The 24,195-nt window shown below is 35.4% G+C and overlaps 1 protein-coding gene across 1 annotated transcript in view; it reads left to right on the top strand.

The window, feature by feature from the left end:
• Positions 1-14,774, top strand: part of PAWR (pro-apoptotic WT1 regulator) — a 78,297-nt gene extending 63,523 nt beyond the window's left edge. Inside the window, exons 4-6 of the mRNA XM_032689173.1 lie at positions 7,963-8,110; positions 9,481-9,585; positions 14,034-14,774. Coding sequence (XP_032545064.1) covers positions 7,963-8,110; positions 9,481-9,585; positions 14,034-14,120 — 340 coding nt within the window. The 3' untranslated portion in view covers positions 14,121-14,774. The remainder of the gene's footprint in view (positions 1-7,962; positions 8,111-9,480; positions 9,586-14,033) is intronic.
• The last annotated feature ends 9,421 nt before the right edge of the window (positions 14,775-24,195 follow it).

Below are 24,195 nucleotides of genomic sequence, written 5' to 3'. Positions count from 1 at the left end.
GTTAGTTCACGAACCACTCTATTCTGAAGTCTAATAAAAGAAAATAATGTTGTTGTTCTCCATAGTTATACTGAAAGAAATTTCTATGGTTTTGTCATACTACTGTCCATACAACTGTCTCAGTTGTAGCAGATGCTGCCCACATGTAGCATTTCCTGTTTGTTATTTGTTTGTCTTTGAGTCAAGAAAGTAATGACTCTGGTCATTACTCCAGTTCTTTAGTCAGAAAAATATTTCAGAAGCCTTTGATGCACCTGACCAGTGTGTGAAATATTTTCCCATGTGGAATTAATAGCAACACAACTATCACAACTATTAGTAAAATGTTATGGTAACATGGAGTCTAAAACACGTCAACTGAAGCAAGACATTTTTGTAAACGTATTTTTATTTGATACGTGGATGCATTCTCTTTTAGATATACACATCTAAAAGATATATATATATATATATATATCTATCTATCTATCTCATGGCTGTAGAAGAAAGTGCAAAGAGCACCTACCAATTATCTAGTCATCACTGGTGTATTTTCCACCCTCAAACTTGTTCACCTATAGAATCGTAGAATGGGTTGGGTTGGAATGGACCTTGAAGAACATCTAGTCTAGCCTCCCCACCATGGGCAGGGACACTTTCCACTAAATTAGATTGCTCACAGCCCCATCCAGCATGACCTTGAACAATTAGAGGGAGGGAGTATCCACAGCTTCTCTGGGTAACCTGTTCTGTAGTCTCACCTCCCTCATTGTAAAAAATAATAACTGATCCTGTTATGCTTTAGCTTTCCTAGCATGGTGCTGCTGTCTTTTATATTTATATTACTGCGTTCTTGTAAACTTAGTTGAATGATGCTTTTTATTGTTGTAGGGGTTTTTTTTTAAATCATTTTGTCACTGCAGAATGGGTGGACTTACTGTCACAACCTTAGTAACTGTGTAATTTCATGATTCGTTTCTTATTAATCAAGAACATTTTAGTTCAGTCTTCACTTCCTTTTTGGTTCCCATGCAGACTTTTATTGCTTTTTGTATCTGCTGAATACTTAGTGGTGTGTGTCATACTTTTGTGGCTTTTCATAAACCTTATCTCTGTTCACATGCTCTCCATACTCACTCACTTGCAAAAACTTGGTTGTGCGTGGGGGAGTAATAAATAGAAGTTTGCACAACCACATTCGTAGCTTATTTGAAAATAAGCTAATTCATCTGATTGACATTGCAAAAATAGGAAGCACCAATGCTAGAAAATGCTAAATAAGACTTAGTTGTGCAGTCTTCCCTCAGTCAGCTTTAGTTATATGTGGGATGTAAGGTCATTGTCAACTTTCCCCATCAGGACTGGCATCACATTCAGGAGGAATCTGACTTGCTGCAAGCTGCTGTTCAATATTTTATGTATGTTACCATCTATCTTACTCATTGCACAGTCTTGAAATTTCATGTTGAAAGCAAAGGATTATTTTCTACTGTCAACACAGTGCCTAGTGCTCGCAAATACTCAGTGGGTTTTATTCTAATTGTACTTCTTGAGGCATACAATGCCCACTGTGATTAGAGTCAATAGTATCTATTTAATTTTCCTCTATATTTGAAAATGTTTACCTCCCCTGAAGTAATTTTTCATTTAAAAGTACTTCAAGTGTGTCTCCCAGTGGCTTCACTTTCTGGTGTGAATGCTAAAGGAGTCAGGACCAGAGTTGTTCTGGGCTTGTTTGCCACTTCCAACGTCTGCAGTAAGTGAAGGTCTTACAGAAAGCAACCTTCTCTACAGTAATTCTTATCCAAATCACTCAGACCCCACTGAAGTCCCAAATACAGTTAGAAATCCTTTGGAAACAGAAAATGCCGTTCTGTGATTACACCCAGAACTGCACTATTGGTGTGTGAAGGCTGAATGGAGATCAGAAGCTGCTTCAAGGCTCAAATGAGCTTAATGTGCTTTTAACAGTTTGGGGTGTACTTCCTTAGGTTTTCAAAGCAAACTCTGAGAGCAAAGCACATTCTCACATAGGGACAACCCTTTCAGATCCCATTTGAAACTGTTACTTACCACCTCTGACAGCAGGTGGTCAGTACTTTGTGGGAGAGAGTTTGTTGGTAGACTTTATAGACATTTGATAGCAAGAATAGAAATATGTTTTCCTAAAATTTTGTGTTCTGTTGTAGACTCTCTTTCCCATTTAAAGAATGAATTATTTGTCAGAAATTTTCAGGTTGTTTTTTTCCATCTTTACTACTCCTGCTTCTTCATTTTTTGCCTTCTCCCTCTTCCCCTATTGTTCCTCATCAAACATGACGTTTCTTCATCTCAACATTTTTCTTCACTTTGCTGGTTTCTATTTTCTAGGCTAGTTACATACCCTTTCCCTTCTCTCCCCCTTTCTCTTACATCCTTATATTTAATCACTGAGGTCCTAGTCTTCTGTTTGTTATTTTTCTGATTACTTGGGGTTTTTTTTTCTGTTTTGTCTCTCTCCTCTTCTGACTTCCAGTCCTAGGTTACTGATACCATTCCTGGCTTTCAGTACCTTTCTTTTGCCTTTCCAGTACCTTTCTTTTGCCTTTCCATGTAACTGTTCTCATTTTTTACAGTTGGGCTTGATGATCCTAGAGGGTTTTTTTTCAACCTCAGCAGTTCTGTGATTGTGTCTACATTGAGATACCTAGCCTCCTGTACCTAACAACAGAAGAGAGACTTAAGAGCAGAGAAATTTCTGTGATGTGTGTTGTCATAGAATCATTGTTTTCTCAATATGTTGTAGGACTCAAGGAATTGCACAGATTTTACACTACCTGTTTAATCAGACACACTGGCTACTTTGCCTTATATGGATGCAGCAATCCATGGTTGAACATTTATATGACATTGCTGGGAAACCCTTTTCACTGAGTGTCCATTGACTGGAAGACGTGTTTACATACGAACTCTGCTGGCTGCTGTGTGTTATTCTTCTGTTCTGGCTGACGTGGACAAACTGAACTTGTCTCCTCATGCACTTAAATAAAAGTTTGTGATGAGGATCTTAGTCTATAATTGTAGTCTGTCTTTTGAATTTACTTCAGAAACTTTCACACACCCTAAAAGTTTGTGGAGGGGTTCCTTTGTAGTTGCATGATTAACCATGTAAAATATTTTCAAAAGAAAGTGATGGTTTTGTTGTGATCTAGAGTGATACTGTGAGATCTATTAAAAGGATGACCAGAATCTGCAAGGTCATGCTGACATGAAGGCCACAGGATGTGCATGAGAGTATTTGGGAGCTGTGATGAGCTGTGTGTCCTAACTGTGAGCTTCATGTATTAAAATGTATAGTTATACTTCAGTTGTAATGGCCCATATCAACTTCCTTTTCTTTAATTTTTCTCTAAGCTTTTCTTAGTGAGATATGCCTCATTTTGGCCATTCCAAACTACTGTTCCTGAAACTGGGTCTACCAGTTTTTGCCCTGCTTTGTGGGTTATTTTAAAGCATCAAGCACATTGCCATTAGTAAGAATAGTTTTCTGATTTAGGTCTGATGCTGTCAGTATAGTTGGTGTTATCACTGATTTCTCAAACAGGAGAATGACAAAGTGTATTCTGTTTATTGGAATATTTGAGTGTAATCTACATGTAAACATGAATTGTGTTTCTGTTGCATTCTGTGAACCTTGAAAAGTTTGTTTGCAAGTAGCAGTAAATCAAGATATGTATGTGGACAGAGGAATATTTTTATAAGCACAGAGAATTTGTTTTAACAGCTTACTTTTAAGATTGTCTACTAGCTTTTGAACCAGTTTAGTTTCTTTTTAAAAAATTGTAAAAAAACCCTTGCAGATCAGGATTTAAAATAACTCAGAAGATTTTTGCATGGTTCATGGATCAGACAGATCAGCTGGATCAGTTTACAGAAAGAGATTAAAATCTCTTAGTGATTGAGGGATGTATTCCCTCTATAAGTTGTTTATTAGTGGAAATGAATACAGTATAGTATGCTGTTATGGCTTCCAGTCAAAATGTCAGAGAGGATTTTTTCCCCCTCTTCTGGGATAGTACAGCATGTTAACCTGGATCCCTAGAGCTAGAACCATTTAGCACTAATTTCAGAAGACTACATTGTATTCAAGTTTAGCATTCATGCAAGAGTTGAAAAATAAATGGAGAAGTAGAGACCATAAGAAGAGAAGAACCCAGTGCTTCAGAGCGTTAATCAAAGGGGCTCTGAAGGAAATTTTTGAGCACTGCTGAAATTATCTCACTCAGTGTTTTTTAGGTAACTATAAGACTTAAACTATAACAATTTACATTCCATCTTACTAACCTTGGTCTCACTAATTCAGAAAAACCACAGCTGCAAAATACTGTTTCATAAAGCTATGCCCAGACTTGCCTGCTTCCTGTGTTTGGGAATTTTGCTGTGGAAGCATTGTCTCATCTAGCTTGTTGCATTAGAATCACTACTGTGCAGATATGAACAGTGTATTTTAGACAGGGGTCACTCAAGATGCTTTTCTTGACTTTTCTAGCCCCTCTTGAATCAATGCTAAAGATTTAGGTTTTATTTCTGCAGAAGGTTTTCATGGTCTAAGTTGTACTAGCTGCCTGTTGTGCCAGTGCTCATGCAGCTGGAAAAGGTACCACTTCAAGAAGCCAATGTGGCTGAAAGCTGATGGCTTCCTTTTACTTGTCTGCTGGATTGCTGCATCAGTTCCTTGAGTGGTTTCACACTCACCTGAAGGCCAGAGTAAGGGAAAAATGGAGCAGACTAGGAACATGCAGCTTTAGAGAAGACAAGACTTCTTTTCCTTAGCTCAACTCTGAAAGCCACAAATTTGGCTTAAACAGTAACAAAAGTCCAAGATGACCTATTTAGAAAAAATTGTCCTTTGCTGCTTCTTCCAAAGAATCTGTTAGCGACTGACTCGATTGCAGAGACGTAAGTAATTAGGCGTTTTCAAATCAATTATAGTTACAAGATTCTGGCAATAAAAATAAACCTGTAGTAATTGAACATGTTGTAGTTGAAATACAGTTTTGACAGGGTGATTTTAATTGGATGAAATGGCAAATTGGACAGTGCTTCAGGAAGACATTGAGAGAATCAAAGAGGCATTGGAAGGAGCAAGATTTATTTCACCTTTCTGTAATAATGCTTTAAAACCTGCCTCTGTGAATAACTGATTTTACTGTAAAGGAAATAACTAGAAACATTTTTCCAAAACAGAATTTCTGTTTCCCTGTAAGAGTAGTCAAACTGCAATGAGAGTTGATTTTGCTATATGGTTTTTATTTAAGTACAGCCAGAAGAAACCCCTTAGAAATATATTTATATATCTGTATCTAATCTACAGGTATAATTCCACAGACTCATCTTTGGTGGTGGTGGTTAATAGGTATTTCCTCTTAGTAGAGAGACACCAAGTTCAGTGATACTGTTATTCTAGTCAACAGCGCCCTGGCAGCCAAGAGGGCCAACCGTGTCCTGGGGGGCATCAGGCAAAGCATCACCAACCAGTCAAGGAGGGGGATTGTCCCGCTCTGCTCTGCACTGGGATGGCCTCACCTTTGAATATTGTGGCAGTTTGGGGTACCAGAATATAAAACAGACATTAAGCTATAAGAGAGTGTCCAAAGGAGGGCCATGAGGATGGTGAAGGGCCTTGAGGGGAAGCCATATGAGAAGTGGCTGAGGTCACTTGGTCTGTTCAGCCTGGAGGAGACTGAGGGGAAACCTCATTGCAGTCTTCAATATCCCCACGAGCAGGGGCAGGCACTGATCTCTTCTCTGTGGTCACCAGTGACAGGACCCAAGGGAATGACCTGAAGTTAAGTCAGGGGAGGTTTAGATTGGATATTAGAAAGAGGTTTTTCACCCCAAGGGTGTTTGGGCATTGGAACAGGTTCCCCGGGGCAGTGGTCACAGCACCAAACCTGACAGAGTTCAAGAAACATTTTGACAACACTCTCAGGCATATGGTGTGATCCTTGGGTGTCCTATCCAGGGCCAGGAGTTGGAGTCAGCGGTCCTGATGGGTCTCTTCCAATGCAGCATATTCTATGATTTTATGACTGTTTCACATTTAATGCTCATAAAGTGACATATCTGAAGACTAAAATTCCATTCTTTGTGAAAGATATGCCTGTTGTGTCCTGGATGGTACATTTTTTCTATTACTGTGTACTAGACATTGGTTATAACAGCACAAATAATGAACTTTTTATCTGTCACATTCCATATATTAGATTATGGACTGATGCCTCAAATTTTTTTTAAATCTCATTTCCTAGAATTCTTCCTGATATGTCATTTGTACATGCTAACAGTGAAAAAGAATGCGTTCAGTAGGGTCTGCTGCCCAGTGGAATAGGTGAGGAAATTTCTGGGTGTGAATTTCAGGGAAAATACTGAAAAATTAAGGCATTTTCTGTATTAATGAAACCCTTCCTGTCTAGGTATTCTTTCTTCTCATCTTCATGTAGGAGTTTCTGCCAATATCACTTGATAGAGCTGAGTTGAGGTACTCCAATATGTTGACAATAGGGTCAATTTTTGAGTGATGAAAAATTGAGCCTTTTTTTTGTGTGGTCTATCCTTTAGACATTAGCAGAATACAACTACACATCTTTTAGAAAGCTAAATAATCTAGAATTTATAGAGTTAAGCTAAAATATTTCTCTTATGCTGTGTTGTAACATGGATATCCGGTCCTAGAAACGTTTTTTGAAAAATCTCCTGAATGAAGAATAAACAGTGCTAAATATGGTAATAACATTAAGCTACAAAATTCCTTACAATTGTGTCAGTGTGCCTTGGAAACTTCACACGTACTAGAGCAAAAGAATATTTATATCCATGAAAAGACATGCCTTTGCCAGATACTCCTGCTTTTGATTTGCACTGTATCCATCTAAATCTGCACGTGGTCAGCAGGGGTTTTCTAAAGTTATGAAAGGCAAAACTGTTAAATGAACGCATTAATCATATACTCTTCTCTGTTTTAAAGGAAATGTTATAGGGATGCTTGTAGTTCTTTTCATTCTTTTCCTAAGTACTCTAGAAAACCATTGTATACATACTTCAGCTGTGTGATTTTGCAGAATCACAGACTGAGTGAAGTTGGAAGGGACCTCTGAGGGGAATCTTGTCCATGTCCGGTCCTCTGCTCAAGCAGGGACACCTAGAGCTGGTTTTTGAGGACAATCTCCATGTGGCTTTTGATTTCCCTGGTGAAGATAGAAGAGGGGATTGTTTGTTTTTGGTTGTTTGTGTGTTTTGTTTTGTTTGTTTTTTTTTTTTTTTCTTTTCGGTGGTCTTCCACAGTTTGGCTGTTTATTTTCAAAGTCTAAGAAGTATAGTTTTAGTGAATTGGAGAGGGAAAGATCAGTATCTCTACTTGTTCCCGGGGCACTCTGTTCTGTTGTTCTTCATTTTTCATTAGGTTCTGTGTTGAAGGTAAGTAATATTACTATTAGGAAGAAAATAGCTATGGGAAGAGCACTGTTAGTTTTGTGAGTGAAAATGGTTGACTTCTTATACATATTTTTAAATTAGCACTGGTTTTGTATATAGCAACCATAGTGGAGTACAGGCCAAATCCATAGTTCCAGAAAAGTCAGTTGATATTCTTCTTATGTTTTGGACATGTACTTGTTTTTCATCCTTTACGGATGCTTGGTTTAAAACTTTACTCTTTGAAATAAAATTACTTAGCTTGGTTTTTAATGTGCACAGTTCATGAAATTTTAAAAGTAAGATAGGATAAGATAAGTATGTGTTTAAAGTCAATTACCCATGTGGATGAGAGCTGCATTTTCCAAGTATTTGAATCTCTGAGGCAGCGAATTTAGTGAGTTCTCAACCACAGGTTTTCTACAGTTTATTAGACTGACCTGTTGAGTGCTTTGGAAAGCAGTTTTGTTACTGCTATCATTTCCATTTTGTTAAATGTATAAATAGGTGTCTGCTCTTTGACTTCTGTAGCACAGCTAATGCACCAGAAGATGACGCTCCAAATAGATATTCCCGAACAGAGAGGACAACTTACAGCAGATACAGCAGGGATGCAAATTCTTCTGGCAGTTCTCTACCAAGTAACACTTTGGAAAAGAGGATTGAGGAACTTGAAAGGGTAAGTGCCAACTAACCTCTCCATGGCATACGTCTGAAATAAAGTACTTTCAAAAGTCTGTGGGGAAATTTACAAGTAAAATACATAGATAAATGCTATGAATGCTTGAAGTAGCATTAATAAATGCTAAATGCTTGAAGTACAGATAGTTATGTCTATAAAAATGTATAAAGAGTCAGACTGACTGAGAAGAATGTGAACTTTCAAATCATGGATGTTTAGTTTTCATTTGGTATGTAAGTGAGAAATGGTTGAGGTAAAGACAACAGAGCCAACAGTGCTCTGCGTATTTCTCTTTCGTACCTTGTGACACACCAACAAAGAACAAATATCTTGGGGGAGGGAAGAAGGGGCTCACTGGCTGTTCATAAAATTAGCAAACCTGTTTCTGATCTACTTATGGTTTTGGGTTTTTTTTAATGTATCAAAATATTATAAAATTTATTGCTATCCAGTTGTTAAAGTTTTAAACATTTAAAATACATATTTAAAGCAGTTTTCATAATTTCAGATTAACTTCATACAAACAGTTTTGGGAAAATGTAATAATGTTAAAGCTGAGTTTTTCATGTAAGCCAGTATTTTGCTAAATAATGTCATCTGTGTAATTTATTACTAGCTTTTCTGTCTTCCTCTGAAGTAGATTTTTTTTTTTGTGGGTAACTTACCAAATATTCTTGAATTGTATGGATCAAAGTTACTAAGTAAACACAATTTGAATAGGTGTTGAAAAGGGTGAAAATAAACTGTATTTTGTAGAAATTACTGGTTTTTTAAGACTTGAGGAACCTTGATTTGAGTGAAGTACACCATAACCCTCCATTCTAAATCAGCTTCTTTCTGAAATACTTAAATTGCCACTAACATGAAAAATAGTCTTTCAGTATCCTGAATCTTGACTTACTGAATTCCTAATGGACATTTTCATTTTTTCTCACATTCAGGCCCACAGATCTAACATTTAGTCTTCCTTCCTTGCTAATGGTAGTTAAAGAAAACAAACAAAACCCCAAAAAACAACCATAAATAAGACTAAGCCTCCCAGTATAAGAAATTTGGAAGATCATACTTTACATTTACTTCTTCTGTTCTGGGCCCCTATCCAATTTTGGGTTCATGCTTAAGTTAAATATTAATTAAAACATCATCATTTGAATCAGATATCACACTGATTTGCTGTGGGTAAAATATTATCTTGAACATTTCTTTAGCTACTTAAAATGTAAAAGGACTTGAAGATGTGGGTTTGACTTGCTGTAGGAAAGGAATTATAACTAAGTGTGTGTGTGTTCTTCTTTCTTTGTTTTAAATGGTATTAAACTGCCTCTTAAAAATAACATTTCCAACTTCATTGAATATTCTGGTTTTAGGAACTTGCAAAGGAAAGACAGGAAAATGCAAGATTAATGAAGATGACGCAGGACAAAGAGGAACTAATTGGAAAGCTGAAGGAAGAAATTGATTTATTAAACAGAGTAAGCAAATACTTTCTTATGAGGTTCTTTAGAAAGAGGGGATAAAAGTCTCTGCATTCTCTGTTCTGTTCTTCAGGCACCTGCATCCACTGAGTGGAGTGTGAGGGGTCTTTTGTATTGCGTAGATCTCAAGAGGCATGTCATAAGTTATATTTTTTTCCAGGTAACTTGTGTTTGTCATGATTAACTTCTCTGAGTTCTCTGTTATTGGAGTACCTGATTTTGTTGTTACTCTAAGTGTTCATAGAGCAAGGTTATAAAAGCAAAAGCACTGTCTCTTCTTTCCAGATTCAGTATGTAGAATACCAAGAAACAATTAAGTTGGGGTTTTGACAATTTTCTCAATAAATTGTTACACAGGACTTTTTCAAAGTAATTAGAAATTTAATTTCATTTTAGTCAGCTTTTAATTACTACTAATAATTTAGATTCTCTTAAAAAGACTTGGGAGCAAGTTTTTTATATTCTGACACATATTCTCATACTCTTTATAGTTGATCCCAAGTAAAAGCAGAACAAGTCAGAAGGCAGGACACCTGAGGTAGCATCACTCAGGCAAGGTATGAAGGCAGGAAAAGAGGGGGTTAGAAGAGTGAGACATGCTTGGAAATGGAACAGGATGAGAAATTCAAAAATTAATAGAAAAAAGTTGCCCCAATTTTAAGGGCAAACAGAAATTCTTTGGTAGAGTGGATTAGTGACCTCATCTTGCATTTCCTGGCTGAGGTGTGGAGCCTGGATGTACGAGGGTATATGCGTCTTCTAGTCCAGTGCAGATATGGCTTTGGTCAATGCAGCAGTGAAGGGAGGCAATAACTCTGCATGAACAATGTCAAAATTTCATTTTGCATCTCTTCATCTGTGGCAAAGAAGGACAGCATTCACAAGTTTGCAAACTAATCTAAGAATGAAAGGAGATTATTCTGAAACATATATTTTGATTTTTTTATGAAGAAAGTTGCAGGTTAGTCTGTAGGATAAATGAGGTATTGTCTGTTTTGGAGAGACTTCTATTTTAAGTGAGGCATTGGTCTTCATGCTGTTTTTTCATTCTGCAAAGAATCTGTCACATCTAAGATTATGACATTATTACAGTCAAGGCAGGTGTTCATTCCTTCTACATAATGGATGGCAAAGCTATTTAATATGGTTAGTCATGTCCTACTTCCTGCCTCAAAGATCAGAAAGAACAAATCAAAATAACCTGAAATCTTGTGGTTTAGGACTATGACAGAGGTTTGCTGTTCCAGAAACAATGTTATTTTTTTCTGCTATATTTGAAGCATGATGTCCTAAATTAAATCCATGAAGTGTCTAACTAGAAACCATCTTTGAACATTTGTAAAGTCAGGCAGTGTCTGTGTCTTGCCTGTGTTAAGGACAGTGACAATTTCTACTTGTTACATGAAAGGAAACATTAAACAGAATATAGTCTTTCAAAAACCACTTTATTATACCATGACTAAAACTGTACCTTTCCATGAGATCTACAAAGCCATCTTATTGATGCTTTCTTGGTAGATACTTTTAAATGCAGAAGAGGATGGAATTTTTTTTTCTCCGTGAGGTCAGCATTCTTCATAGCTTTAACACTGTCTGTTTGCTTCGTTGAGTGCAAGTTATTTATGTCCATGTCTCTTGGGCTTTTCTTAACGATCAAAAAGTTGCCTTTTGACTTTGTGACCAGCATAATTTGTCTTTTCTAAGAAGTTTGAACCCATGTCTCAAGTGATGCTTCCATTAAAACAGATTCAGCTTTACTTTCTTGTTTATTAACTCTTGGATTTATGTTTTCTTCTATATTGGCTATCCATGTGGATTCAGAAAGAGAAAAGCCATAGAAATACTACATCATTCTGATGATAGAAAGTTATGGAAGTTAATAGGGCAGTTATATTTGCTTCAGGTTTATTATCATAACTGAGAACACGAGAGCCAGCACTGGGACATCCATATGTTCTTTGTGGAGTGTTAGGTTTGGGTGCTTTGCATGGAAGAACAGTTGTGATCTTCAGCCTTCTGTTCAGATAGAAGGATGTTCTGAGGACTAAACTTACCTGAGGGAGCTTATGCAGAGATCTTTTTAAAAAAAATTTTGCTTGCAGGCAACCTAAATAGAGGTGTCTAAATTTGAACATCTACATGTTCGTGGTATTTCTCCAGCTTTTCTGTTAATCAAAATATGTAATTATTGCATATTGAGTGCATGGGTATGGAAAGAATTTCATGTCAAAGACTCTAAATAACTTCTTAAAAAGCCATTTTACTGCATAGCTTTCTGACTGCTCAGTCCATATTAAAGAAATGCTCTTTCTACAAGTTTCAGTCAGTTGATGGCCATGGATGCATCCTTGATTGTCGAAGACCTTGTGTTGCAACTGAAAAACTGTTTTTCCAAGAATCCTGAGCTGCATTTATATTGAGGAACAGAAAAGACCATAAATGGCATTCCCTCATTCCATTATATTAGACATTAGACATTAAAAGTATATCTGCCATGTTCTTTGTAAGAAAGGGGTAATTGCTTCATTAAAACTTCAAATGTCTGAAGGGAAAGGCATCTCAAACTATTTAAATATTTGTAGGCAAAGTTGACTAGTTTACACTTAGTCATCTCTGATCTCAGTAAGATGTCATTGTAGTTAAAAGTGTTTTTGGAGAGGGTCTGTCAATGAGGATTTACAGTCCAGTTAGTGTCAGTTGTATAGTTATTGGTTCTTTTGGTATGTGAAGTCCAAGCTTTCCTGCTATTGCATCTTTTTTTGCTAATAAGCATAAATTAGTGGTGTAATTTTGAATAAGAAACTTCAAAGTGGCAAAATCCCCTGCATCTCTCAGCCCATTGTTTCTGTAGATATTTAAACTGCAACAGTTATTTTTCCTGGCTCATATTCAAGAGTCTCTTACTTGTAGTAATCTTTGGAATGTTATTTTTGCAGCATAAGCATTTCACAAACTTGTAATATTTTTTTTTGAGTCAGTTGCAATATTTTAAACAGAGGGTCTTTAGGTAAACTTTAATTGAGGCATCCAATGGCTAGGTTAACAAGTTCAAATAAAGTATTCTGTATATTAAACTAAAAAAACCAAACCAAACCAAAACACACATTTTATTGAAAGTATAAAGTGTGTTTCTTTATATTAAACTGTATTTATAGCATCAAAACTTTGCATATTTTGTTGTTTAAACCACTTGTATCTGTTATGTTGGAGTGGTCAAATGCTTTTCCTGGAAGTCACTCATACTGTGACGCAGCATTGCTTCTGTGAAGCAAAGAGGAATTTCTGCTAGCGATTTCTTGATTCCGCATTAGAAAAACAATAAAGTCATTGCAGAGGTATTGTGGTATGGATTTTGACTTCACAAACTGAAGAGGCTTTTAAAAATGATTATACCAATTAAATACATCATCTCTAGCATGCACTTCTGGAGTGACCTCACTGAAAAGAAATAAGAAACTGGGCTTCATATGTCAAATGCTACTTAACAACTTAAAGAGACAAGAGAAAGAAAATCTTTTACTACTTAAAGCAACAGGAGGGTTTTGCAGACTTGAATCAAGAGACCTTAAGATTTCCAATGAGAATTCTGGTTCTTTTTCCTTTGCCTATCATTAATTTTTCTCCTTAGAGTGCTGTTCTTGATACCACTCTTCTGTTTTTCTTTCTTTGTTTTGTTCACGTTCTGTTTCTTCCATGTGGTTTTTTTTTATAGAGTAAAACTACTTTTGCTCAAGTAATACTTGCATTAAGCAGCCATTTTCACTGGTTTGAAAAGGCTTGAAAAGACTTGGTAGGAAGTGAAGAAGTAAAATGGGAACTGGATAAAAATGGTAATTTGTGGAAAAGAGGCAAACATTTGGGGTGAAAGCAATCTATTTAGAGCACTTATTATTTATTGTGTGTGCTGTTGGGTCTTTCAGCAGTTTAGACAGAAGTTACAGAATCTATTTTAATTTTTTTCACAGAAAACAAAAAATGGACAGGCAAATCTGTTTCTGAAAATATTGTTAGTTAATTTAAAACACAAAGCAGATCTTCTTGCAGTAATAACCAGTGATGTGTATATGTGAGTGGGATAATTGCAGACAAGCAGAGTCTGGGAGAGTAGAGGCAATATCTGAGTAATGCTCTCTCTGTATATGCCAGAAAAATAATCACACCCATCCTATATTGGTTTCTTTATTCATTAATTCCTGCTGTAGCTTTAGTCTGAATGTATTTCTATTTAAAGGTGCTTGTATGTGGGAATATAATATTAATATTTTGTAATTACAGTAACATTTGGAAACTGGCCAGTTTTAACAGTTGTAAGGGTACCTACTGTGACACTAATTCTTCCCTACCCCATCTTCTTCATGTCAGAGCTAAGATGCTAAATTCCTACTGCTACTAATTGAGAGTTTGTTTATGTTCTGGGAAATGTTTATTCTTTTTTTTTTGCACAGGACCTAGATGATATAGAAGATGAAAATGAACAGTTGAAACAAGAAAATAAAACCCTCTTAAAAGTTGTTGGACAGCTGACAAGGTAGAAGATTCAGACCTCAATGAGGAAAGATTTAAAAACTACTGAGTGAACATTAAGGTCAATGTAGTAATACTTCCTGTGTGTTGCAGTATGTTATAATAACTGTTTGTATATTTATTGTTAGGAAACCAGATGAATGTTTATTTTCATAGTACTTGTTCAATGAAATGACATAAAATTTGGGGTATATTTTTAGCTTTCTTTTCACATAAGCATAATTAAACTTTTTGATGTATTTCAAAATATTAAGTTCAAAAATATTTGGGTTTTGTATCTTCAGATTACATCTGCATAAATTACAATATTTTAAAATTCATAGCACCAAGATCACTTTCAATCCATGTGGGTGTATATTTTTTAAATGAATGGAAGCAATACATATAAACTTTGTTTACAGAGATCCAAAATATATATTTTGGGAAAAGCTTCCTTTTTTGTTTAAACAGCTGTAAAGTGGATGCCTTATTACTGATGTATAACATTTTGCAGATCAATGACTTGCTCTAGAACTCTTGTATGTTGAAGTTTTTTTTACTGTATCTGAAAGATTGACAGTAGTAGAGAGTAGCAATTTTTTTTTCTGTGTTTAACAGTATTCTGTCAGGAGGGGAAGGTTTTACTGAAAAAAAAAAAAAAAGCAAACACAGAACACCAAAAAGCCAAATAAATCACCTCTGGTATCAGCATTAATAAGTTCTTAGAATCATATTGAAGTTGTGCACTGCAGTTTATTTTATAGCTTTTGCTTTAGCAATGAAATGCAAGTTTGCAGTCAGTTTGTTTGCTGTGTTGAGAATTTAGACAAAGCCCGGAGCTTTCATTTTAGCAGACACTTTTGCAATACTCTCCTGCTTAAAGCTGACATCTTAAAATTTGTAGTGATCATAACCAATATGAGTTTTTTGATTAATTTTTTTTTTTAAACTGAGTGAAAATTTTTGTACATAACAAAAGTAGAGGGGCATAATTCATGCCTTTCTGAAACATCAAATGGTATAAAGACCCCCTTTTTATCCTTGATTTTAAACGAGCAAGGTGTTTAAAAAGTACCTGGTTAGATGTTACAATCCAATTATGACTGTACTTATTCTTCTATAACATGATAACAGACAAAATTTTCATTAGACTTTAACCACGGACCTCAATTAACAACTCTCTTCTTAAAATTTTTGTTAGACTGAAATTTTTTTTGTACTTTGTCATCTTAATACAGCATATTTTTCATTCTGGATCAGATTAAATGTACATGTCCTTTGAGTCAGGACACTAGAAATAAAAATGTTTCAGAGAGTCCAGACTTTTTCTTACAGTACTGAAGTTTGGTGTCAGAAAGTTGCATGAATATAGTTCTTGTTACCTTAAAACTTAAAGGCAATGTTAAAATATAACAATATAGCAATATTGTTATATTTTTATATATATAATATATATAACAGTCACCTTTTCAGATTTGCCAGTTGTTTTCATATTGAGTATTTAATGACTGTTGCATAAATTTAAAATCCAGCTACTACACCTTGGATTGTTTCGGATATAGGATAGATTATTTTGCATTTGTGCATTCTGATGAGGAAGAACTTTTCAAAGCTTTAAAATATTTTTCAAGACACGTATAGTCCAGGATGCCTCGATGTTTTCCTTCACAGTAGATGAGATCCCATGGGACATCATTTGAAACCTTTACTCAGGCAGTTAAATGGTATGAGGGTTTGTATAGGCCCTAGAATATACACTAATGAGTATTGTTTGTAATATTACTGAAACAGTAAGAAGTCCCTCAATTTAAGTTTCATGAAATTGAAAATTTCAAGTAATAAAAAAGTCAGTTGAGATGTATGCCTTTTGAATAAATATGAAACTTTCTCTGGAAGAACATCTGATTTCCTTCTCTGTTTACTAGGTGGGAAATACACTGATGTACAGCATAGGGTGTCAAACATATTGAAGCAACATTTAGGATTTACTGCAGAACACACAGATAGCAATATGAAGTTGTAAATGAGATATTTCGTAAACTGTGTTTCATATACATTTTAAACCAAAGAAAAATAACGACAAAACATAAACAAGAGTTACTTGTCTTCATATTATCTCGGTTTGCATGTGTGTTGACTAAAAATTAGCAACAGTAATGCCAAAATTAGAATTATTTGTTTTACGTTGGGCATACAACTGACAGAAGTATTTAGTAGAAATGCTTCTGATACCCTGCCTTGAAGAGACACTAGCAAGGGAAGTTTGCAAATATTTGAAACCAGTATAATTCTCTGGCAGAATGTGTGAACAAAACCATTGTGAACTCACACATCAAGTGCCTCAGGACCTTATTATTGCTATGTGTTATTATACAAGTCTAAAACTCTTCATTGTTTTAAAAGTTCCCACAAATTGTATTGTGAAGCATAACACTTCTGCTGACAGTTTGGAAGATTTAGAGGGCTTTTTTTGGAAGAAAGTGTGTCAATAACAATTCATTATCACTCTCGTGAGAAATTCAGTAGATTCTAGGAAAAACTATGTATTATATAGAATGTTAGTGATTGTCTAGTTGCTACTTGCCATTGTCCTTTTATTTCAGTAGGGTACCTTTAGAGTCAAGCTCAAACATAGGATATGTTTTTATCCTGGGTGATTTAAAGGTGTTAAGTTACTACCTTACTAGCAATTCACTAACCCATGGCCAGTCCAACATCTCCATTGTTCTCAATTCTGTGATTTAAAAGCAGAGAGACTGATGGAAGTGGGAACCCGTGTCTCTTGGGAAGGTTATATGATTCCTGAATGACTCTGGTATTAACATACCTAGGCTAAGTTAATTTACTAGGAGTCTTCTTTTGGTGGGTGGGGGGAGGAGGATGTTACTATGCAATCTTAAGTGAATGGGTAAGTCCCTTGGAGATTTCTGAACGTTCATGTCTTAAAATTCATGCCAAACTGCTTAGGTCAACCATGTGTGTTTCTGGGTAACCAGAGTCATCTAGGAAATCTAAACAGGAAAGTACTCTCATTGACTAAAGCAAATAAGAGAAAATTATTTTCATGATACTTTACTATGAACATCACATAATTCCTATTTTGATAATGCACAATAGTGGTTCTGTTACGGTCATATACTGTAGTACAGAAAAACAGAACTACATGCAGAATTGAAGGTTAAAATTGTCCAGAAATATTTTTATCATTGATAATGTGCACTAAAACAGCATTTCAACCATATTTAGAAATTGGTGAGTTTTATAATGAAATTAAAATGTCTCTCTCTTCATTTTTCAAATAATATCAAGTGTTTCTTGATAGGTGTATTAACTGAAAGTTAATATACAGTCTATATTTACAAATGAGTGTTTTTTCTGTCTTTAAAGCAAAACTTTGCATGGTTAATTGCCAGATTTGTATTGACACAATTGGAGATTAATTCTGTTGTATATTGGCTCTGACTTTGAGCGGTAGAATAAGAAAAGAAGATAACAAGAAATAAATCAGTGACTTCCAAAGTGGGAAGTACAACCTAATTAAGGATTTATTTTTATTATCCAGCTCTACTGAGAATTAGCTGTGGAAAGATTTGTGACTGGCATAAGCACTACAAAAGATATAGCGGTTTTTGTATGTCAAAACCAACTGATAAACCTACATCAAAGCTCTTTTCAACTTGTATCATATCATTACACCTTGGAAACCTGCAACCTTAAAGGATACCAGAAGTAGTATTGGAGATCAAATTACTTGTTAACATTTTGCTAGGAGAGCAGAGTTACACTGCCTCCAGATGTTTTATGGTTTTCTGTATGTTCTGTATGGCTATTTTCAGCTTGAATTGCAACAAATCAATATTAGTAGCCAAAAGTAAAGGTAATTAATTACTGGAAAACAAATACCTGATTAATAAATAAGGATACCATTACTGAGTGTTAGTATTTCTCGGACTGCAGACCTCTTATGAAGATGTCGGTTGAGTCTCTTCATGTGTGTCAGTATTAACGATCATAAACATCTGATGTTTTTAATAAGAAACAACTGTTTTAGTTGGAGAAATTACCACTGCAATCCATGACTTCGTTTTTAAGTACTTGTAGCTGCTGAGACTAGGGAGGTGGGGATTATACTTAAAAATTTTGTTAAAAGGGAAACAAATTAGTTCTGGATCTTGTAATTTAACTTTATCTAGAAGTTCACTACGGATCTGTTCCGTGACAGTCTGTCTGGCGTAAATACCTGCAAGAGGTATTGGCACCAGCAATTTTAGAAGCATTTCTACTTCTGTTATTAAGCATTTCTTTAGGACTACTTAAATATATCCAGGACAAAAAGAGCATTGGTGTGTATATAACTGATGATCTTCCAAGTATGTTGACTTATTGCAGCAAATCTCTGTCAACTGTTTCTCCTTATACTGTAGCAGATGTTTATTAGCTTAATTTAATCCTTTTGCTTTTATTTCTGTATTTCTAATGTAACTGTTCTTGTTCAGGGCTAGTTGTGATTTTTTTCTATTCTGGAAGACTTGTGATAGTTGAGTTTTCCTCTGAAAATAGTCTTGCAGTGCAGAGTAATTTAAAGAAAATATTCGTTTTGTGCATTTAGAAAGTTTAAGCATAATTAACCATTTAAGTTTTGAGCATTGACTAGCTGTGGTGATACTTGTGGTATCAAATTAAAAAATGATGTTGAGATTCTTAGTATTGCAGGTAAAAGTTACATGTTTAGTCTAATAATAAAGAGTGTGTGCCTTTTTCCAAATAAAACTAAATTCTTTTTAATCCAGGCTGACTACTTATTGTCTTTAAAGGAGAATTAATATTGTCTGTCTAAAATTCTGACTGGATTTGTCACCCATACTGGGAAACTCCCAGCCTGAACTGCTAGAATTAGTTTACGTTCACATTTGAGTTTTCAAGTGTGAATGTGTTTGCAGACACATGAGAGTAATCTGTATATTTACACTGTACTAATTGTCTACTTCAGGAATGTAGTGAGTATCCTTCCATCTGTTAGATGGAAATGATCCTTTCCCCTACTTCGTGGTAGAAGTATAACCCTTCCCAGGAAAAGGAAGGATGCTACAGTGCAATTTCTGCACAAATGAAGTGAATTGATTTAACTTGATTTAACTTTTGAAAGTTCTGTATAAATACATGTTCTCTTCTCCTGCACAAGCAGAATCATTAAAGACAGCCTCCTTTTCATTTGTAGCTGCAGGCTGCACATTAAGAGGACAAGTGAATAATTGGTAAACATCAGAGAGATAACTACTATATATATCATAGTTCATCCTAAAGTTTATAATGTTTTAGAACAACTTGAAACATGAATACCACAAGCAACCATGCATTCAACACCATGGTTACTTTATGGATAAGACATTATGAGCATTTTCACTTAGTAAATTTAAAATATTAGGTGAATTTCGTTTAAATTCAGTTGACTTCCTTTATGAAATCATGGTGGCTTTTAGATTTTGCTTTAAAATACAAAAGTATGTCCTTTCTCAGTTTTTGGCTTTGGCATTTTAGATTTCTCAGTCTTGCTGGGAAATTTTAGCTCCAAGTGCACAAGTGTCTGTTCTGTGTTCTTCCTTTAGTCATTGGATTTGCCATACAATAGCTACCTGATCTTAGCACTTGGTATGTTTTCCTGTGGATGTTCTAATTTTTCTCTTGCAGCCCATCTCTTACTTTCTCTTTTTGTGATTTTGGTGTCTTCTTCTTTCCCTTATTCTTCTAGAAACCTAAAGTGGTATCTGTAAAGTGTAACAATGTCCATAAATCTACTTGCTGGATACTTCTCCTTTCTTAAACAGACCTCAAATATTTATGTGAAAAAATTTTCTCATGCGGTAAAGAATTACACTGAGAAACATACCGCTGCTGGAAGTTGCTTTGGGACACCAAGAGCTTACCAGGGGTTTGAGAGGGATTGAATATTGACAGGATATTGAGACAATCCGATGCACTTGTTGTACCATAAAAAGTTCTGTTAGTCTCCAACTGTTAAAAGTGAAACCTTGTAGGAATATCACATGTAAGAGTAATGCTGATGTATGGAAAACATTCGGACAGGAGCCAGCAACAGGATACACATCCTTCTGATGTGTATCTCATAGTCCCAAAATAGCACAATTCTCTATGGAGATCTAGTAGATTTCCACCTGGGAGCTTCCTGTCTTGCAGCCAACACCCCTTCACATGTGGAAACTGATGCCTCCATTTCTCTTGGCATTCCTTGAGCAGGAAGGGCTAATTCAATAACCATAGTCTCGTGCTGGTATCTCAGGAGGGATTTCTGTTTAAGCAAAATTGACCTGCAATTTCTGGATCCACTCAAGACATTTGAAGTAGTATTATGCATTTGACATATTTTATAATTGATTAGGAAATGGGTGACATCTTTTATACCACGTAAAAAGAGAATGTTTTATTTTCTTAAGCAATGTCAAGTCCCCCAGGCCTTTTCTTAAAGTGAAAGTTGCTGCCTCCAGAAGACTTTTTTCAACACCTTTAAATTGGTTTCGTTTTGTAGTCTGACAAGGGTCCTCACCTCAGCAAACCCAAAACGTCCAGGCTGTCTTTTTACAAACACTGGAAGTTAAAATGTCTTTGGAAGAGTTCTAGGAGCAGATTTGAATGCTAAGCACTTAAAAAGAAGACTCTAAGTCCTTGTTTTCTTTTGGGCTTTGAGAAGCCTGGGTCTAGTGGAAGGCATCCCTTTGCATGACAAGGGAGAGTGGAACTAGATAACCTTTAATGTTCCTTCTAACGCAAACCATTCTGTTATTCTTCACTGAAGAAAATCTGGCTAAAAAGACAACACCCAGGAGTGTTTAGGAGTGACTGCCTTGGTAGTCATTGATGGGCTTCTTAGGGAACACAATTGTTACTGCAGGCTGAAGTACTGCAAGTATAACAAAGAATAGCAGCAAAGTTGTAGAAATGTCTTACTTGTGTTTTCTAGTAGTTTGGGCCAAATGGTGTAAAACATGGTTAGTAATTAGTGATGGGATTATAGTGGATGTTGCTAATGAAGGGTTAGGAAAAGTCTTACCTTTTTTATCTGTGTTTTAGACTTCTGTTAAGAAATCTTTCTGTGATTATAATTGTTGAGAGGTTGAACAGTGAACTTTGGCAATAATTGTGTGTAAGTTTTAGAAAGAAACTTCGAGGTAAGAAGCGCCATCTTTGGTATCTTTGATACCTTTGAGTCTTTGGTATTGTTTTGTGATAAAGCTCTGTTACAGATAACAAAAGATAAAAGCCTTATCTGTACTGCAGAGATAATCCAAGTCTACCTTGATTTTTAATCAATATGCTATAAATGTTAAAGAATATTAAATAACATAGGAATCAAACTTTGTTTTCAAATCTAGAATTTCTTTAATAAGGGAGGCAATGAAAACGTATGCATATTTTCTGGTAAACAGAAATGCTGTTGAAAATGGTTTTATGATTGATTGTCTCATCGTTGACCTCTTTAGGTGTTACGGCTAATAAAACTTGTGCTTTCTGAAATAGCAAAAGGATGCACTTAAAATGTAGCAGCAACAAAAATGAGAACTTAATCTCCTCTTAGTATTTTAGAATGGGAACTCAAGCAATTTTTATAGGTTTACCTGAAGATATTTAGGTATTACAGGCTCATTCAACAAGCTATTGCATAATCTCATACAACAAAGTAAATTAACTATTGCCCTTTTTTTGTATCAAAGTATTTTCTAAGAACCCTATAGCAAAGTTTAAAAGAAAAGCAATGTTTTTCTCTTACACCAGATTATATTTTAGAAATCTGGAGCTTGATAATTGGCATCTTGACACTTTCTCCATTAGTATTTATCTATGGAAATCAACTTTTGTAGACTGATAGCCTGTGGAATGAAATCTTTGTTTTTCTCTCAGAAGTGTTATTCTCTGCTTTTGCCTGAAGGCTCGTTATAACAATGATGTATTTTAGAAAGTTTGAAATTTTGATTGCAACAGTGTATGTGTGTTTACAGCCAGCTACCAAATATATTTAATGGGTGGGGATAATAAAACTACTGAAGCTTTGCAAATTGAGACTCTCTAGAAATAACTCTCATATTTTTCTGTGAAGCAATTATAGAGGAAATGCTAATTGTTCCCAGCTGAATCTCTCTTTCTTAGGATTTAGCTGCTTCTGCTCACTATGGTTTGTAATAAAATATCACTTAAACCCCCCTGTAATTGTGTTGCTTTGGATTTGTATGATAAGCAATGTTTAAAAATGACCGGTCACTTTCAGTTTTCACTCTCAAGATTCTAGGATTCATAAAGATGCTTTAAAGCAGAGAGAAAATAAGGAGAAAACATTGAGACTGTGCAGTATTGAATACTATAGAGAGGAAATTGGTGTGTAAAGATGAAGAAAATCTAGGTGTTCTCCAGCATTTTTTTTCACGTAGTTTTCAACAAGGAAAGGATGACAAACTGGGTATTTTTTAAAGATCTGAAAGTGATTCTAGTTATCACTACAGTATAGTTAAATGTTTTTAGGAGAAAAACAAAATCTCCAGCTTTTCATTTGCTCGCCTTTGCACAATTACTTAGAAAGGAGATGAATATAACTTTCTACCCTTGAAAAAAATGCAAATAACTATCTAAACCCAGACTTGTGATCATATCTTTCCTAGACTCTGCTAGGCTGTAGGTGAGTGGGCAGAAGTGTTGGACATTGCTTTTCAAATATTTCATAATTTGTGATACTACTATAGTAATATTGGTTGGTATGACTGATGTTTTGGGGATTGTGTAAGGCTAGCTCTAGACATTTAGGTCTAGTAAAAACGTAATAGAGCTGATTCTCAGGATAAGGTGGGAGCCACTTGCTAAAATACCAGGACTGTATGGAGGACTTCTGATTTACCTGTATCTGAGAGCCCTCCTGCTGCATCCTGCAGATTTCAATATAAAAAATCTTGACTTCAACAACTGCTGAGATAATTATGAAAAACACCCCGAAACAAAATAGTCCCTGCTTTTGCAGGGACCAGATAGGTGTGTGCAGATGTTGTGGAACAAAGTAATTTAAAAAGTCTTTTAAAAAGCACATTGAATATAATGTTACCGAGAGAGGTCATTTAGTACATTTTAATGTAATTCACTGTGCCTGTCTTCAAGTGGTGGTGCTCGCATGAATTTTTTAAAAAAAGCTTAGAATAATTATAAATATATGTATCATAGATTTATGTTCATAAGGTTAGAATGGTATTTTTTGTAATTGAAAAACTGTGTTCAGGTGCTTCCTTTACATCCATTTAAATAGCTGTACTTGTTTGAAAAACTGACTGCTTTGTTACAAGAAATGTTGACTAGAATTAGCAGTTTGCTGCTGGTGCAATGATGCATCATTTTTTTAATATTGAACGTTTTAGTGCAAAAACGTATGGCTTGAAAGTCATGTTCCTGCAAGAATTGCAATGATTACTAACTATTGTAAGTAATACCTAAGACCCCTTAAAAGTGAGTTAAAAGATTATTTACATTTTACTACTTTCTTTACTATTCAGTAACATTCATTACTCACTTTCTTAACTTCTCCTGTTTCACTGAGATTTCATATGTCTAATTTTTTGTTCATCTGCATAGCATCAGGGGAAAGATACTCTTCTGGGTGTACTGGATTGTAAAAACCCAGAACTGGATATGAATGTCAAGAAAGGTTTTTATTTTTAATCAAGTCTCCACTGAGAAATTCTGTATTTAGGAACCACATCCTTTTTGCTTGGAACCCTATCCACTGAGTTTACATGGCTTTTTAAAAGTTGTTAATATTGTAGCTGAGGCAGTTGAGAGCAGAAAGAATTGCACTGCCTTCCTTCTTGGTGTATTCCAATATTTGTAAACTGTTCCTGCCAATAACTTATTGCTCTTTGGGGTTTGTAGTAAGAAGTGGAAATGTTCACTGATTCAAAGGCAGCAGTGACTGGCAGGTGTTCACAGGGCTGCTTCTAACACCGAGCAATACACCCTTCTGAAGCTTGTTAAGGGGTCCACCTTTAAGGTGGTAAATTGACCCCAGATGAGTGGTCAAAGTATTCAAAGTAGAAACTAACTCCTGTATGCAAAAGT

Source organism: Chiroxiphia lanceolata, chromosome 5 (genome assembly GCF_009829145.1).
Source record: "Chiroxiphia lanceolata isolate bChiLan1 chromosome 5, bChiLan1.pri, whole genome shotgun sequence".
Taxonomy (NCBI): Eukaryota; Metazoa; Chordata; class Aves; order Passeriformes; family Pipridae; genus Chiroxiphia; species Chiroxiphia lanceolata.
Note: the sequence above shows the minus strand (reverse complement) of the source record. Positions and strands in the feature narration are given on the sequence as shown.